General features: G+C 45.1%; 1 protein-coding gene across 1 annotated transcript; it reads right to left on the bottom strand.

The window, feature by feature from the left end:
• Positions 1-8,986: 8,986 nt before the first annotated feature.
• Positions 8,987-13,508, bottom strand: LOC119361823 (putative disease resistance protein RGA3). The gene is made up of 2 exons (XM_037626968.1): positions 13,423-13,508; positions 8,987-12,004 (listed from the first exon to the last, which is right to left on the bottom strand). Exon 2 carries the CDS (start codon positions 11,962-11,964, stop codon positions 9,154-9,156), a length of 2,811 nt encoding a protein of 936 aa, XP_037482865.1. The 5' UTR covers positions 11,965-12,004; positions 13,423-13,508; the 3' UTR covers positions 8,987-9,153.
• Positions 13,509-16,554: the final 3,046 nt, after the last annotated feature.

Below are 16,554 nucleotides of genomic sequence, written 5' to 3' on the forward strand. Positions count from 1 at the left end.
TCACCGGGCCCTGTAGGCGTGCAACAGCGAGCTCGGGGAGGGCTCGACGGTGGCATGCTCCGGCGATGGGGACGGTGTCCTCGGACGCAAGCAGATCGGTCGGGGGAGATGGAGATGGGACCGCGAGGTGGCGGGCGACGGAGCCGGCGAGGGTGGCGACGTGCACGTCGGGCGCGACAAGTTCGTGCCCCGATCCAGAACGAGCAGAGAGGGAGAGGGGATCGGGGCGAGGGGATCGTGGGGAGGGAAAGTGGGGATGAGTGGGGAGGGAACCGCTAGGGTTGCAGTCGCCCAGGGGGATAAGGGAGCGATGGGGGCGGCTGGGCCTATGGGCTGGTGGGCTGGATGCCTAGTTGGGCCAAACGTCAGAAGGGGAGGGGGGAAGGCCCGGGCTTTTCTTTCTTTCCTTTTCCTTTGTTTTCTTTTTATTTCAACTTCTGTTTCTATATAGTTTGTAAGCCATTTTAGTCTAAATAAAAACATAAGTTGCTCCACAATTAGTATGGTAATATAGGCTACTCTCACAAAAAGGTTTGGGGGCAAATAAAATAGTTTGGAGATTTCTACAATTTTCAAAATGCATTTTAATAAATAGTTGACCCATGTTTTAATTATTTTAGGCCACTTAATTACTTTACAAAAAGTTGATTTCACCACCATAGTTTCCTATGGATTATTTACAACCTCTTGAACATTTTAGTTTGACATTTGAAAACTTTTTATAGTTTGACTTTATTTTAAATTTGAATTTGAAGCAATTTTGAATCTAAGAGAGATTATCAATAGTACTCGTGGTGACTTGGCATCATTAGTAGGGGGTTATTGTAGCTTGATTATTCGGGCGTCACACACAAGCGCCAAAATAAATGAAATTTCAAAGTTGATTTCTTTCGCGACCAAGGACGCCGGAATGAAATCTTCTTCAGATCAAGTTTCATGTTCATGACGGACAACAAAGACAAGACGAGAAAGACCAAAGGGGAAAACAAAACACAACCCCAAGTGAAAGCAAAAACGACGAATGAAAAAACACAAACACGGCGAACGAAAAAACGCTGAGATTTAAGCACCACCACTGATTGATCTCAGGGCTTATAATAAACGTGAGATATCCCTGAGAGATTTCCCTGCATGAGAGGATCAGTTCTTCTTCACAACCCACTCTTGCGTGGGTGGTGAGGATCTCATTTGCTTGGACTGAGTGGGAGTATTCCTTCAGTGAGGACTTTGATGATAATCATATGAATATGCATTGAAGTTATTTCCAGATATATGAATGTAATGATTTGAAGAGGTATGCATGTACTCCTTCTGACGCGGGTTAGGATGATAATCATTCGAGAAAGATTCTAAAGTAGACTGTGAATGGTATCCATTTCCTCGTTGAGAGTTATCTGCACAATCAAGTTAGCAGTGACAGGCAAATTTTCAGCAATGCACTTCTTTACCCAGATTTGCTTCTTAACCTGTCCCGCGGTTAGTTCCAACATATCGAGCGAAAACTTCACCATTCTGTTGTTAGAAGATTTTGTAATTTGAGTTATCAGACTCATCAGTGTCACCAGGAATGGGTGAGTGATAACCAGTTAGAGTTTCAGGTTCGAGGGCTTTACTCTCCGCACGAACCCAAGTCGTTCGAGGATACTGCTCGGAAGTCCAAGAGGGTCCATTTAAATTTAGTTTGTTTTCGAAACCTAATCCTTCCTTCTGAGGGTTTTGTGCAGTATGGACTTCTTGAGCACATCACATAGGGTTTGATGCCCTTTTAGGCTCCTTAGCATTCTAGTCTCAAGTAAGCCCTTTAGCCTGCAATTTTCTTCAGTAATAGCAGCAAAATCCTCGGAAGAGAGGTTAGTAGTACCAATTTCAGTAGTAGCGATATTCTCAACAAGGGTATTAGAAGTTTCAGCATGAGAATCAACATTGCTATGTTCTAGGCATTTTAAGCATGGAGGTATAAAATCATCAGGAAGTCGAACAGATTCCTCGGTGAAGAGAGAAGCTTTCTCTAACACCAGCTCGTTATGAGATTCTTTCAGTGACATGAGTTCTTGATTCCTGTTAAGGAGTTCATTTGATAAACTCTCGTAGTCAACCGTAAGCGAATCATATCGATTGGTAAGATCATCAACAGTTGATGAAAAAGCATCTTGCTCTTCGATCAACTTTTGATTCTTCTCCATCTCTTTGACCAGTAATCCTTCATTTTTCCTGAGATTTCTCTCAAGAATTTCAATTTGATCATATTGAGATTTTGCAATCTTGACGAGCTAGGCATAGGAAATATATTCAACGGAATATTCTTTCAGGGGTCTTTGGTGTTTTGCTGATACTTGATCCTTTGATGATTTTTCCATGAGACAAAAAGCGATCGGTTCATCATCGCTTGAAGTATCATCATCACTGTCTGACCCGAGTGAGTTCTTAGATGACTCACAAGCAAGAAAGGCATTGCTCCTTCCAATACTTTTGTAGAATTCTTCATCATCTGATTCAGAGTCTGTTGCCTCATCTTCAGAGTCCATGTTTATATCAGCACAAGCTCTATTCAGGCGTGATATTCTCTTCATATTTCATTCGATGGTTGCTTTTGATTTAGCGTCAGTGACTGGTCTCGTCGAAGAAGACGAGGATAGTTCATTTTTCTTTGAGAGCTTAGTATGACGATCCATTCGTGTGAATCCACTACAGTGAAGATATTTCCATCTGTTGCTAGGCTTTCGTTCCCAGCATGGACAGTCTGTAATGAGATGACCGAGTAGTTTGCACTTGAAGAACTTCATTTTTTTCGAAGGCAATCTTCTTCTTGACGACTTAGGTACGTCAAACTCACCATCATTTATGAGGCAGAGATTTTTCCTTTTGAGATCACTTAGCCTTTGTGTGAGCATTTCAATTTCTCTGGTGATTGTGTGTTGATTCTCAACATCTTCTTCGTCTTCAGAATTTATCCTTCACTTTCTAGAGAAGATTCTTGATTCGCATTTTCCAGTTCCATCTCTTTCTTCATGAATTGACAGTAGCGTCATGACCTAAACATAGTGAAGCTCTTCATATTCTGGTCTTTGTTTGATTTCAGCTACAATGGTATAGAAGGTTTCATCAAGAGCACTCGGAAGCTTGTTGACCACATCTCTATCAGTGATACCAGTTATTCCTCGCTAATGCACTCTTTAGAGAATGTTTGTCAATCAATTAGTGAGTTCCATAGCACTTTCTTTACGAAGACTTCAGAATGCTTGAAGCATTTGAATGTGAGGATCTGAATGAAGCATTTGAATGTGAGGATCTGATCTGGCAACAAATTCTTCATGAGCATTGTTGATGACATCCCAAATTTCCTTTGAGGTATTGAGCCTTTGGAACCGAAAGAAAATGTCTTTTGATAGACTGCTACAGACGATATCTTTTGCTTGAGCATCCAACTGCAGATTTGCTTTATCATCGGTGTTGAGATTGTTTGGTTGCTGAATGGTGTAGCCATCTTCCGCAATCTGCCACATATCATAGTTGATAGCTTGAATTCTGATTCTCATTTGTTCCTTCCCGTACAGATAGTCATTTCCATCAAAGATAGGAAATCTTTCAAAGTGCAAGGATCTACCTGCATACGACATGCTCAAAACTCCAAGGATGTTAGACCTTTAATAAACAGAGACAGGGAGTACCTTCTCTGATACCAATTGTTAGGACCGAGAGTATATCGACCAGAGGAGGGTGAATGGGAGATTCAGAATTTCTTTCGAAAGTATTCAAATTGATCCCAATCATAGCAGCGGAATTAAAGATCGGTAGATATGGGTGCAATGAAACTCACTACTGAGGAACAAAACCTTAAAGGTAAATCAATAATGATTCGAGAATAGGACACAACGGGCTTAATGATGACGATGGTAATACAACATGCCAACAGAACTAACATCATGAATGAAAACCAGAGTAGAACTGAGATGGATAATTATGAAGGACAACAATACAGGCTACGAATGACAATGAACTCTGTGAAAGATAAGCAGCAGAGGGTAACAGATCAGATATCTATCATCACAGAGCACACATAATGACTGCCGAAAGAAATGCAGTGAAGAAAATAGAACCAGTGGTGCTCGATGGCGACAACAAGATTTGGTAGACCAGTTCACCATTCTGACAAAGGGCTACATCTGTTTGGAGGGCCTGTGACTTAACATGGAAGATAAACTCTCTACACCCTATTCTCCTTCAACGCAGAGCTGATCAGACTCAGGTTGATTTCACTGGTGGTAGATACTTGTCGGCGATCTCCAAACCTTCGGTTGACCTTCGCGAACCACAATCACTCTTGGTTGCTAAAGATCTAGCTCAGTGAAGACAACAACTCTTCAACGCTCGAGCTGAAACCTATTCGTCTAGAGAGTGTGCATCTCTCAAGAGTAATAGGTACAAGAACTCTCACTCAGAACTACTGTGATGCTAAACCACTTTCTAAGTTTGGGCTCTTGATTTTATCTCGGTGGATCTTAAACTCAAATCAATCTTCTCAAAAATCTTAAGCGAAGCAGCCAACGGACAATGTTGGAGCAGGGTGGCTATTTGTAGCCGCAGCCTTCCAAGATGGGAAATGACCAAATTCGACATCGGGATCAGCCAATGGCCGAACGACACGAGTCCAACAGTCGGATTTTGAGCATAACGGTAACATTGCTTGCGGAGCAAGTAATGCTAACTCCTCGGTCTGAGACAAATCTCTTGCAGCAAAGAAGACCACAGTCTCTTGCTGTCAAGTATTTGCTCGGAGCACAAAGAGATTCTCTCGCAACTTTCATAGGTTTTCGCCAAGCATCACTGCAGATCTAAACATCGAGAACCTATTGATGGGGAACGTAGTAATTTCAAAAAAATTCCTACGCACATGCAAGACCATGGTGATGCATAGCAACGAGAGGGGAGAGTATTTTCCACGTACCCTCGTAGACCGAAAGCGGAAGCGTTAGCACAACACGGTTGATGTAGTCGTGCATCTTCACGATCCGACCGATCAAGTACCGAGCGTACGGCACCTCCGAGTTCAGCACACGTTCAGCTCGATGACGTCCCACGAACTCCGATCCAGCAGAGCTTTGCAGGAGAGTTCCGTCAGCACGACGGCGTGATGATGGTGTTGATGATACTACCGACGCAGGGCTTCGCCTAAGCACCGCTATGATATTACCGAGGTGGAATATGGTGGAGGGAGGGCACCGCACACGGCTAAGAGATCAATGATCAATTGTTTTGTCTAGAGGTGCCCCCTGCCCCCGTATATAAAGGAGCAAGAGGGGAGGTGGCCGTCCAAGAGGAGGGCGCGCCAAGGGGGGAGTCCTACTCCCACCGGGAGTAGGACTCCTCCTTTCCTTGTAGGAGTAGGAAAAGGGAAGGAAAGAGGAGAAGGAAGGAAGGGAGCGCCCCCCATCCCTAGTCCAATTCAGACCAGTCCATGGGGAGGGGTGCGGCACCCTTTGAGGCCTTTCTCTCCTTTACCGTATGACCCATTAAGGCCCAATACGAATACCCGTAACTCTCCCGTACTACGAAAAATACCGGAATCACTCGGAACCTTTCCGATGTCCGAACATAGTCGTCCAATATATTGATCTTTACGTCCTGACCATTTCGAGACTCCTCGTCATGTCCCCGATCTCATCCGGGACTCCGAACTACCTTCGGTACATCAAAACACATAACTCATAATATAAATCGTCACCGAACGTTAAGCGTGCGGACCCTACGGGTTCGAGAACTATGTAGACATGACCGAGACACATCTCCGGTCAATAACCAATAGCGAAACCTAGATGCTCATATTGCCTCCCACATATTCTATGAAGATCTTTATCGGTCAAACCGCATAACAACATACGTTGTTCCCTTTGTCATCGGTATGTTACTTGCCCGAGATTCGATCATCGGTATCTCAATACCTAGTTCAATCTTGTTACCGGCAAGTCTCTTTACTTGTTATGTAATGCATCATCCTGGACTAACCCATTAGTCACATTGCTTGCAAGGCTTATAGTGATGTGCATTACCGAGAGGGCCCAGAGATACCTCTCTGACAATCGGAGTGACAAATCCTAATCTCGAAATACGCCAACTCAACAAGTACCTTCGGAAACACCTGTGGAGCACCTTTATAATCACCCAATTACGTTGTAACGTTTGGTTGCACATAAAGTGTTCCTCCGGTAAACGGGAGTTGCATAATCTCATAGTCATAGGAACATGTATAAGTCATGAAGAAAGCAATAGCAACATACTAAACGATCAAGTGAAGCTAACGGAATGGGTCAAATCAATCACATCATTCTCTAATGATGTGATCCCGTTAATCAAATGACAGCTCATATCTATGGCTAGGAAATTTAACCATCTTTGATTCAACGAGCTAGTCAAGTAGAGGCATAATAGTGACACTTTGTTTATCTATGTATTCATACATGTACTAAGTTTCCGGTTAATACAATTCTAGCATGAATAATAAACATTTATCATGAAATAAGGAAATAAATAATAACTTTATTATTGCCTCTGGGGCATATTTCCTTCACCTATAACCCCTCTTAATAGTACAGAGGTCCAATGACTCAATTGAATGAAAGAAGAACAACGAAATGAATACTACGTCTTCACTTTGTCTTCGACTTACATTGCTACAGTCAATTTCTTTGGACGATGATACTGAATCAAAAACTTTGCTTCAACAGTAAACTTTTGAGGGGTCGATACCTTCACATCAATCTGCTCGACTATAAAACTTCAACAAATATAGCTCGTTCTTCTCTGCAACGCAGATATACTTTGGTAAAGTTCCTCGAACCTAGCACCGGAGACAACATTCTCTTCGGTTGTGTATAGATTGTTTCTCTTTGTATGCACTAGCAAACAAATCAATCCATACCCGTTTCTGTCAACAATTCCGAAACACAAGGTAGGCAGATATTGCACCAACAATTACAGTCATGAAAAATCTCATACGACGTATTTGGGACATCTAGCATATACGCATATCACCAATGACACATGTCAAAAGAGAGAGGGTCAGAACATACGAGGGCACCGCCGCACCAAAAACTCTGGTGCAACATCATCTCCACCCATGGTGGTACTGAAGAAGTGGTCTTCCACCGTAGTAAAAGTAGTCGAAGCAGGCGGACGAACGTCAATGATGTAGTCGAACTTAAACTAGCAGTCACACCGAGACGCTCCCCAAAACCTTATCACCTCTGATCAGGTGTGTGTTCTCCAGGGACGCGGTTTCGAAGGTCTCTCGGATGTCTGTGCACACAGTCATCGAGATGGGGTCACCAGAGAAGCGATTCAACATAGGAAATTGGACCTAAGTGTTTGTGTTCAGTTTATCGAAATATTCTATGTGCTTTGTATTCCCTCTCCTCTACATAGCGGGACGTGTGGGAGAGTGAAGTGATGCAATTGACACACAGTGAAAGGTCCCTTGAGGGTAGAAAACATGTCCACAATGAGCTCGAGTAGTTACACATACGCCAAAATTAGGCGGTGCACTACCGAGCAAAAGTTTAACTCTTCCATCAAGGTGCATAATATTTGGCTGAACTCGATTCAGCGTCACAGGCGTCTTGTATGAGGTGAAGTGAGTGAGCGTTATTCCTCTCTTCTCATGCTACAAGTAGTAGAAAGACTCATCTTTAATGTTGGTGATTTAACAATATGATAGCGAATTTATAGCCAAATCCTATTCGGCGCCTTAAGCACTAAATATAGGCCAGCTCGTATAGGGCGCACACACCCCACCTCTCATCGGTGCTATATGGCGGCCCTCTTACCTTTTTTTCTGTTTTCGAAAACGGAAAGCAAAAGAAAAACGGGGCACCTTAAGCGTCGAATATAGGCCAGTTGGTGCAGGGCGCACACCCCCATCTCTCATTGGTGCTATATGGGCCGGCCTACTTACCTTTTTTCTGTTTTCGAAACCGCAAAGCAAAAGAAAAACGGTGCACTGGGATTCGAACAGGCAACCTCATGCTTGGTCGTAAATTGCACTCGCCACCGAGCCTAATGTGATTACTTGCATCTTTCTTGTTCTTTTCTTCCTTGTAATTCTCATTTTTCATTTTTTTTCTTTTTCCATTTTCCATTTTTCTTCTTTCCTTTTTATTTTTCTTTCTTCCTGGTTTGATGCAAAATTGATGAACTTTTTCTTAAATGCAATGAACTTTATATTTCAAATTTGGTGAACTTTTTCTCTAATTCGATGAACTTTTTTGAAACTCGATTAACTTTTCTTCAATCTCGATTAACTTTTTTGATACTTGATGAACTTTTTTCAAATTCGACAAACTATCTTCAAATTTGATGAAGTTTTTTTAAAATTCGATGAACTATTTTGAAATTCTATGATTTTTTTTCAAATTCTATGAACTTTTTTTTCAAATCGATGAACTTTTTAAAAAAAATTGACAAACTTTTTTCTGTCAGTGAACTTTTTCCTAAGAATAAGAATACATACTGTAGCAAACTGGTTGTTTCTTTTCCTAAGAAAATGAGTACATACTGTGGCAATTTTTAGCGAGAGAAAGAAAAATCAAGCGATCGAGCGGGAGGCAGCGATCGAGTGAGCGGCAGGGGTCAGCGAGCGGCGGGAGCTGACTAGCGAGCAAGCGTTGCTGGGCCAGGCCCAGTCAAGCAATGGAGCGGGCGCTGGGTTCGCCAACGGGGCACTGAAGGCGGGAGCTCCTATATGGCGCTGCAGGTGCCCGTTCGCGCTCCTGGAAATATTGCTCTCTACAGATTTCGAACTCACCATATCCAGTTCATCGTACAGGTGCCACCAGCCACATTATCTACATGCCATTTGTGATTAGTGACAGAGGCAAATACGTAATAACAAGGACGCAGCGCTATGTTATTGCACAGAACAATTTATCTAATTGAAAGAAGTTCACTAATTCGAGAAAAAAGTTCATAAATTTGAAAAAGTTCACTAATTCCAGAAAATGTTAACAGATTTTAAAAAGTTAAAACTTAACAAAGTTAAAAATACATACGGTAGTACAAAGTTAAAACTTTGAGAATCAGCATATCACCCGGAAATACCGAACAAATGGCGGCAACATGGAGCCGAATAATGTTGCACACGAGGACACGTATTGCTATTCGCTAGTGGAATTTGTAGTTGGAGATACCGGTAATTGCTTTCAGGGTCTCCGGTGTGATGTGCGGGCACCCCTTGACCCGCAGGCTGAGGGGACCTGCGCAGAGCTCTAAGCCCGACAAGGAGGACAGCCGGGGGCAGTCTACGATGCTCACCTCCGTGAGCTCAGGGAACGCCAGTTTTGGCATATCCCCCCACGACAGCAGTCCCGGCATGTCGTCAAGCACGACCTTCTTCAGCTTCAGGAACGTGCCGGCACCGCAGAAGTCGCTGTCGATCGTTTCGACGCAGGACAGCTCCTTAACATCCAGAAGCTCCAGGCAGGGGAGCTCACCGAGGACAGGCAGGGCGTTGAGCTTCCTGCAGTTCCTGAGGTACAGGCTCGTCAGCTTCTCCATCTTCACGCCCAGCCAGCTCGGCGACGTCGCCCCAGGGTACCTCGTGATGCGCAGCTCGTGGAGGTCGCGGTGAGGCTGGAGACCTTCAAGGACGGCAACGGCGTCGGAGTCGGCAGGTCCACCGTTAACTCGCCGTGGATCCGGAGGCCCCCATTCAAGCTTGAGTACCTTGACGGCACTTTTCTGCTCGAGTCGAGCCTTCATGGCTTCCTCCTTGCTGGGAACGTCGTCGAGGCCCTTTATGCTCAGCGTCCCTCGCAGAGAGTCCATCCCCGCAAGCTCCGACACGGCGTGCCCTTCTTTCTCCGACGACCTGATGGCCTTAAACTCGATGGGTCCTTGCAGTTTAGCCATCCTCCCGATGCCGTTGATGTTGGCGATGCACTCCATGTCGATGTCGAGGTGTCGCATGTTGACGAGCTTGTTCATATGTTTTGGAAACTTCTGCAAGCGGCAGGTATTCTGCTTCTTCCCATCAAGGCTGAATGTCTGGAGAAAGAATAGCTCGGTGACCTCATCACAGAGATTCCTCATGGTGCTCGGAAGGCCAAGGTACCGGACATGTTTCAGATTGTGGATTGTTCCCGGCAGATGTGTCAGGCCTGTTGCTGCTGTCAGGTCCAGTACTCTCACGCCCTTGAACAGTTTGAGTATACCTTTGTCAACAGTCGACGACTTGGAATCATCATCATTCTTTAGGACTAGCAGAGTCCGCATCTTGTTGAGCACCGAACTAGGATATTTCTTCCTGAGCTCATCAAGGCAGTTGCTAGCAACTGACAAGTGGCGAACCGTTTCAGGGATGCTTGTCTTGGCTACGCTGGTACTGTCGCCGGAGATGCTGATGCAGTTCTTCTTAGAGGCCAGCCGTATCATCCAATGGATCTGCTCATGGATCACGTAACGAGCCTGTTTGTCTCCTCCACCCTTGCTCTGTTCTAACTGGAACAAGGAACGATTCACCAGATCGTCAAAGTATCCTCTGGTGACATCTTCCATGCTGCTCACTCCAGTGCTAAGGGTCATTTCCTCAACAAAACCAAGGGCCATCCACATCTTGCACAACTTGTCAGGCTCGAACCTCCAGTTGTATGGGAATATGCTGCAGAACTGGAAGCAACGCTGCAGGTGCGGCTGCAGATGCTGATACGTGAACAAATGTTGCTGGTATACAGTGCCCAGATGACTTTGAATGTCGTCAAAGATGTCGCACTTCTCTTTGCTTGTGGTCTTTTGCTCCAAGTCCTCGCCGATCTCTACGGCTGCCAATGGGGACCCCTTGAGCTTCGAGACTTGCTTCTCTATCCGTTCCTGAACCCCATGGTCACTATTCTCGGTAGTACCATTGGCAGTGTGGTTGAGCAGAAATGTCATCTCCTTGTCTTTGATCCCATCCAAAATGATGCTTGCATCTGCTTTGAACGTTGCCGAACATATCTTGGCTCGAGTCGTCATCACGATTCTACTTCCATCTTGGGCGCAGCGTGTAAACAGGTCCAGCGCCTGCCATGCATGCTTCCTCTCCGCCTCGTCGGCCGCCAACTCATGGTTCCATACGTCATCCAGCACCAGAAGGCACCTCTTCGACGCCAAGAGCTCCCTGAGTTCCCTCTGGAGGCATGCGACGTTCATCTCGCCGACCGGTTTGTGACCGGCAACAGACTTCCAGATCTCTTTCAGGAGCTCGAATTCGGTGTTCTTGCCATAGGCGTGCACCCATATGCCAAGATCAAATTTATCTTCGGCTGTCCGAAACGCCTGGCGAGCAAGCTCGGTCTTCCCCATCCCGGCATGGCCGACGATGGCGATTACCAGCTTCACCTTGATGTCCACTTTGTTGCCATCGGGCTGCTTCTGCAACAAGGAGATCAGCTGGGCATACTCCTTTTGGTACCCAAAGAAGCTCTTTTGGTCCCTCACCGAGTTCGGGCCCGTTTCTCTTCTTGCCAAGATGGAACAAGGTGCACCCTGTTGTGCACCGCGTTGGAGATCTCGTGCCCTTTTCCGAGTCTCGCCTACACTCTTGAGCACTTTCACCAGTTTTCCCATTAACATAACTTTGTTATCGTAGATCTTCTTCTTCTTGCTTAGGTTACTACTACTGGTTGCCTCGGCGTTACGGATCTCCACTTGAAACGAGTCCAAAATCTCCTCGATGTCGTGAATGTCATCTTTGAGCCTCCATAGTTGCTCGAGCTTGGCTTGGTTCTTGACGAAGGCCGTGCTGGCTGGATCGAGGAGGCGCTTGATGTCCTCCAGATCCTCCACCAGCTTTTCCAGCTTCTTCTTGCCGCCCCAATAGAGCATGTAGTTGGTGGTTGCGCAGTCCCGTGCAACCTTCATGAGCTCGGTGATGTGAGGCGACAGGAACCACCCCATCACTGAAACCGCAACGGCCACTTCTGGTACCAGCACCATAAGCTGGGTGATGCAGCTTTAGTTACACTTGTATGTAAACCTGCATGCATGCATGCCAATTAGTTTATGTGTGTGACTGGACGAGTACAACTGAAACTGATGATGAAAGTAATTTTTCTGCCATGCACATGATATATTGTGTGCATGTATATGTAGTTCAGCGGTTGTTTAAGATTTGCGATATATTTTTTGGTTTTGGACAAAATTTGTCTTTCTTCAAAGTATTACAGAATGTCATGTTTTTTTCTTGTTTCATTGTGTATCAGCAAATCCACTTTAAAACAACTGTATTTTTATTTGTGGGTACACAACAAAACGAAAACATTATGATGCACTTTGAAACAAGAAAAAGAAACCCAATGAAACGTCATGTGACAGTATGGAACACACTATCTCTACTACAAACAAAAAAAACATGGAACAAATCTCAAAGCAAAAATATATGGTGGATACATGTATAGTATATCCCGTTTTGGTTGTAAGGGCGTCTTTAATTTAAAGCCAGACGTCAGCCTCTTTTCTAAAACATGTATAGTAGACTATCATTTATCTACTAGATAAGAATTAACAAAGTCTCATCTGACTCTACACTATTTGATTAGCCAAATAAAAAATAGAAGAAAAAATCCTCACGAATCTTCCCATAAAATCTAACGGTGTAGGAGGTAGATGAGACATAATTATTTGTCATCTAAACGAGAGCTAGTGATACCAATGCAGTGGCGGACCTGTCGGGTAAAACACATTTTAAGGTTCCTATGCTGATATATTACAAGATAAAACTGTTGGATAATGATCTTCGACTAAAGGTTGAAAAGATGAAGTTAAGAAGGAAGCAGACCAAAGATAAAGATAATGATCTTCGAATAAGATTCCTATGCTAGCAGATCGCGGGCACCTTAACCAGTTTGTTGTTGTGTTAGAAAAGGATGACATCTTGTGGCTTTGGTCCCTTGTTGACAGAGCCAAATATAAAGGGAGTGGGGCATCAACCACCATCTGACCAATTCACGTATGGTCCATCTCGCTCCCCGCATCCCGGCAACCCCAACCTTCATCCGATCTAGGGGGAGCGTTGTATGATGGAAAGATAATCTTCTACCTCCCTGCGGGTGATCGGGTAGCGCTGGTGGCGCCCAAGAGGACGCCAGTAACCCGGTACCCTTGGCGAGCCTCTACTCGGACCTCTCATCACGCGTGTTTCAAGCAGGCACGGGACCTCGCTTCGATTTCGGCCATGGCCTCATACATTGCTCGTAAGACCCCAAACCCTTCATTGTTATTTCTAATTAGGTGTGTTCTGATGTTATGCTTATAATCTAACGATGTTGATCCTAAACTTAAACCTAATTAAGAGAAACACTACGGAAAATCATCTAATATAAAGCATGCATGCCGTCGCCAATAAGCCCAAACGGCTGTCCGGGCAGACAATCTCAAGTAGAGTAGTAGGAATACCTGGGAATTCAGAAGCGAGAGCACGTACGACGCTCAAAACTGGTAGCCCATCCAGTGCCTGTATCAGTGAATGATGTATCTGCCAGTACCTCCGTGTAGGGCTTGTACGGTCGAGGCCTCCTCTCATCTTAAAGAGAGAGAGAAACCGCGTGGGATCCAATGAGGACTAATCAAAGTCAAGGTCTTCTACCAGGACAAACATGCATGTGGCCCTGCATGCATGTTCTGCTCCACTGATTATGCCCCCTTTTTTTTCCTCTACGGGGAAGACTTAAAAATAATCGAGCGACGACTTGCATGTGGCAGCGGTTGGTGTCCCACGACAGACAAACTCAGAAAGGACGAGGAAACGGCCACTGCCTGACAATAGTTAGTACAGAATGTCTCGACCGCGGCCATCAACGGTATTAAACTGCTTGGGCCCAGCCTACGCGTTCTTAAGACCTCTTCCTCGTCAAGTTGTCATCTCTGTGCATCGTTCTCGTCTGGTCTCTCCCCACACAACCTAACCATACGTTCTCCGAACGAGTCATGATAGGACGTTCGAAGCAAGTCATCTTAGATGACTTCTCTTTCCCATATGTCATCTATGATTAGCCTCAGAACCGCGTATGTGACATCCTCCTAGCCTTGATAAGAGCATCTCCAATAGCTTGTCTATATGGATGTCTACACTCGTTTTTCACGACGTGAGCCCAAAACAGGCGTCCAACAGTTTGTCTATATGGTTGTCCAAATATACACATCCTCTAAATCGACCTCGACAATGTCCACGCCTTGACAATGTGAAGGCGTTGTCTAAACTCAGCTGTAGACCTGTAGTCATGATTTCTTCCTCTCCCCAGCAACGGCACACCTGTCATGGTCCCTGTATATAGACGTTCTGATGCAAAACTGAATGTGTATATGAGGGAATCTTTTTAGACCATTGTCTATATGAATATATAGACATCCAAATATGCACATGCTATTGGAGATGCTCTAAACTACTCAGACGTCATGCAAGATACCAAGAACGAAACAATACATCGAATCCATGAATCAACATATATCAAGAGACAAACTGATCCTTCAGTTGGTTCCCATGAATTAAAAGGAAAAGTAATGGAAGATGACGACGTACTGTGATGGAAGATGGCTAAGGCACGTACTACGCGTCAATCTGTTGAAAACTTTGAAAAAATCAGCCACCTTATCAGCCGGTCGTGAGTCCGCCCCCTACACCTTCTTCGACGATCTCTCGGAGGACGACGACTGCGAATACTAGCAATGTCGAATATCAACATTGCATATTTTTAAAATGTCGTTTAATGACATTTGAAGTCGCAAAAAACCATGTAATGTGACGACTTGTGGCCACTAAGGACATCTCCAAAGGCAACCCTTAAACTGCCCGCATATGTCCGAACCACGCGGTCCAGACCGCGAAAGCCATCCAACGCGGGCATGTATCGGTCCGCTCGATGGTACAGACGCACTTTCTCCTGCAAAATAGAGACAAAGTGGGTGAGGGTGCGGGAGTCCGGACAACAACCACGTTGGACTCCGACACCCCAAGCCCATTATATCCGCTCTCCCGGTCTCATTTTCTTCCACTCCATCACTTCTTCCCCTTGCTTTGCATCCGCACCCTCCACCTTTACCGTCGCCACTATACCTCTCCGGCCGCCACAAAAGGCATTCCCGGACATTCACAAACAGCACCGACACGTCTGCTCGCCTTTTACGACGGCGTTGTCCATCCTGAAGCCGTTTGTACCCAGGTACATTCTGTCACCCTTTCGACGACCTCCATGGCGGCCACCACACCCAGCAGGTGTTCCAACAAATGCCATTGAGCTTATTTTCGGACGCCATGTCATTTTTTCATAGTAAAAAGGATGGCAGGGTACTCGGCCATGGAGGATGAGTTGTTGTGCGTTGCGTGGTTGGTCGTATCCGACGATTTCGTAAGCAGGAGCAGATGGGGGACTTTCTGGCAGCAAGTGCATGAATCGTTTCACGCACTAAAGCACATTGCGCCCTACGACATGCACATCATCCATGACCGTAATGTGAGGTCGTTATCGTATCGATGGTACTCCATCTAGACTATCATCACCAAGTTTTGTCACGTAGTTGTTCAGCTGGAGGCAAGGTGGCCGTTGCACGCGGCAGATGACGAGATCGTAAGTTTTGCTTCTTATTTCTGAACTTGTTGATTAATTATTCATTCACTCAATGTTGCTCTACACATTGTATCCCGTATGCGCTGTCATGATATACCCACATGAAAGAGGGACGGCCATTTACGTGCACACACTATTGAGTAAAGTTGACACTACGAAATTTGCTCTATTTTGCGACATTTCACTTGTGCCACGTATAACCGTTTTTTGTCACGAAAAATGTCCTGGCAACGTTTTTCGGCCATCACCCCACAGTCACCGAAGCGCCATTATAAATAAATCTGGATGGTACCACTTCCTCCGCCACACAAGATCGCATCTTAGGTGATGAACTAGAAAAATCATCGCCGAAACTATCTTCAGCGGCCACCATAAAATGTCACTCGAACTCTCACCATATACTAACAACCGACCCCCCATCTTTGACCAGTCAACAAATCTAACATATGGGCCCATAATATGCTGACGTGGCACCTTACAGCTGGGCCCGGCTGAGGTTTTATCACTGTTCTGTCCGTCAGTAATAATAAGATTTAACCGGTCAAAGATCCTAACATGTGGGCCCATGGAATGCTGACATGGCTGTAGCGGTGGAATTCGAGCCGAGTCGAGCCAGCTCGACTCGACTCGCTAAAACTTGTTTTTATTAACGAGCTAGCTGACTCGACTGTAAGGGCACTTTTGTCCCTAAGTAGTTTTGGTGATTGATGACAATGCCTTTGCGGACTAATCGTGTGTATTGAGCTTTTCAGATTCATCACGACTAAACACAAGATGATTTGATGCCCCTCGAAGATTATTGAAGACGGTGTTTGTCTACGGTTCGGTTCGGTGGAGTTGAGTCGTAGGAGAGCTGTACTATTAAGAGGGGGTCCGCTTTAGAAAGGTTTGGGTGGAATCTCACATACACATTCCCTTTTGCACCGCCTTTCCTTGAGCTCCTTGGAGTGTTCCTCCGTCTCAT

This window comes from Triticum dicoccoides, chromosome 2B (assembly GCF_002162155.2).
Source record: "Triticum dicoccoides isolate Atlit2015 ecotype Zavitan chromosome 2B, WEW_v2.0, whole genome shotgun sequence".
Lineage (NCBI taxonomy): Eukaryota > Viridiplantae > Streptophyta > Magnoliopsida > Poales > Poaceae > Triticum > Triticum dicoccoides.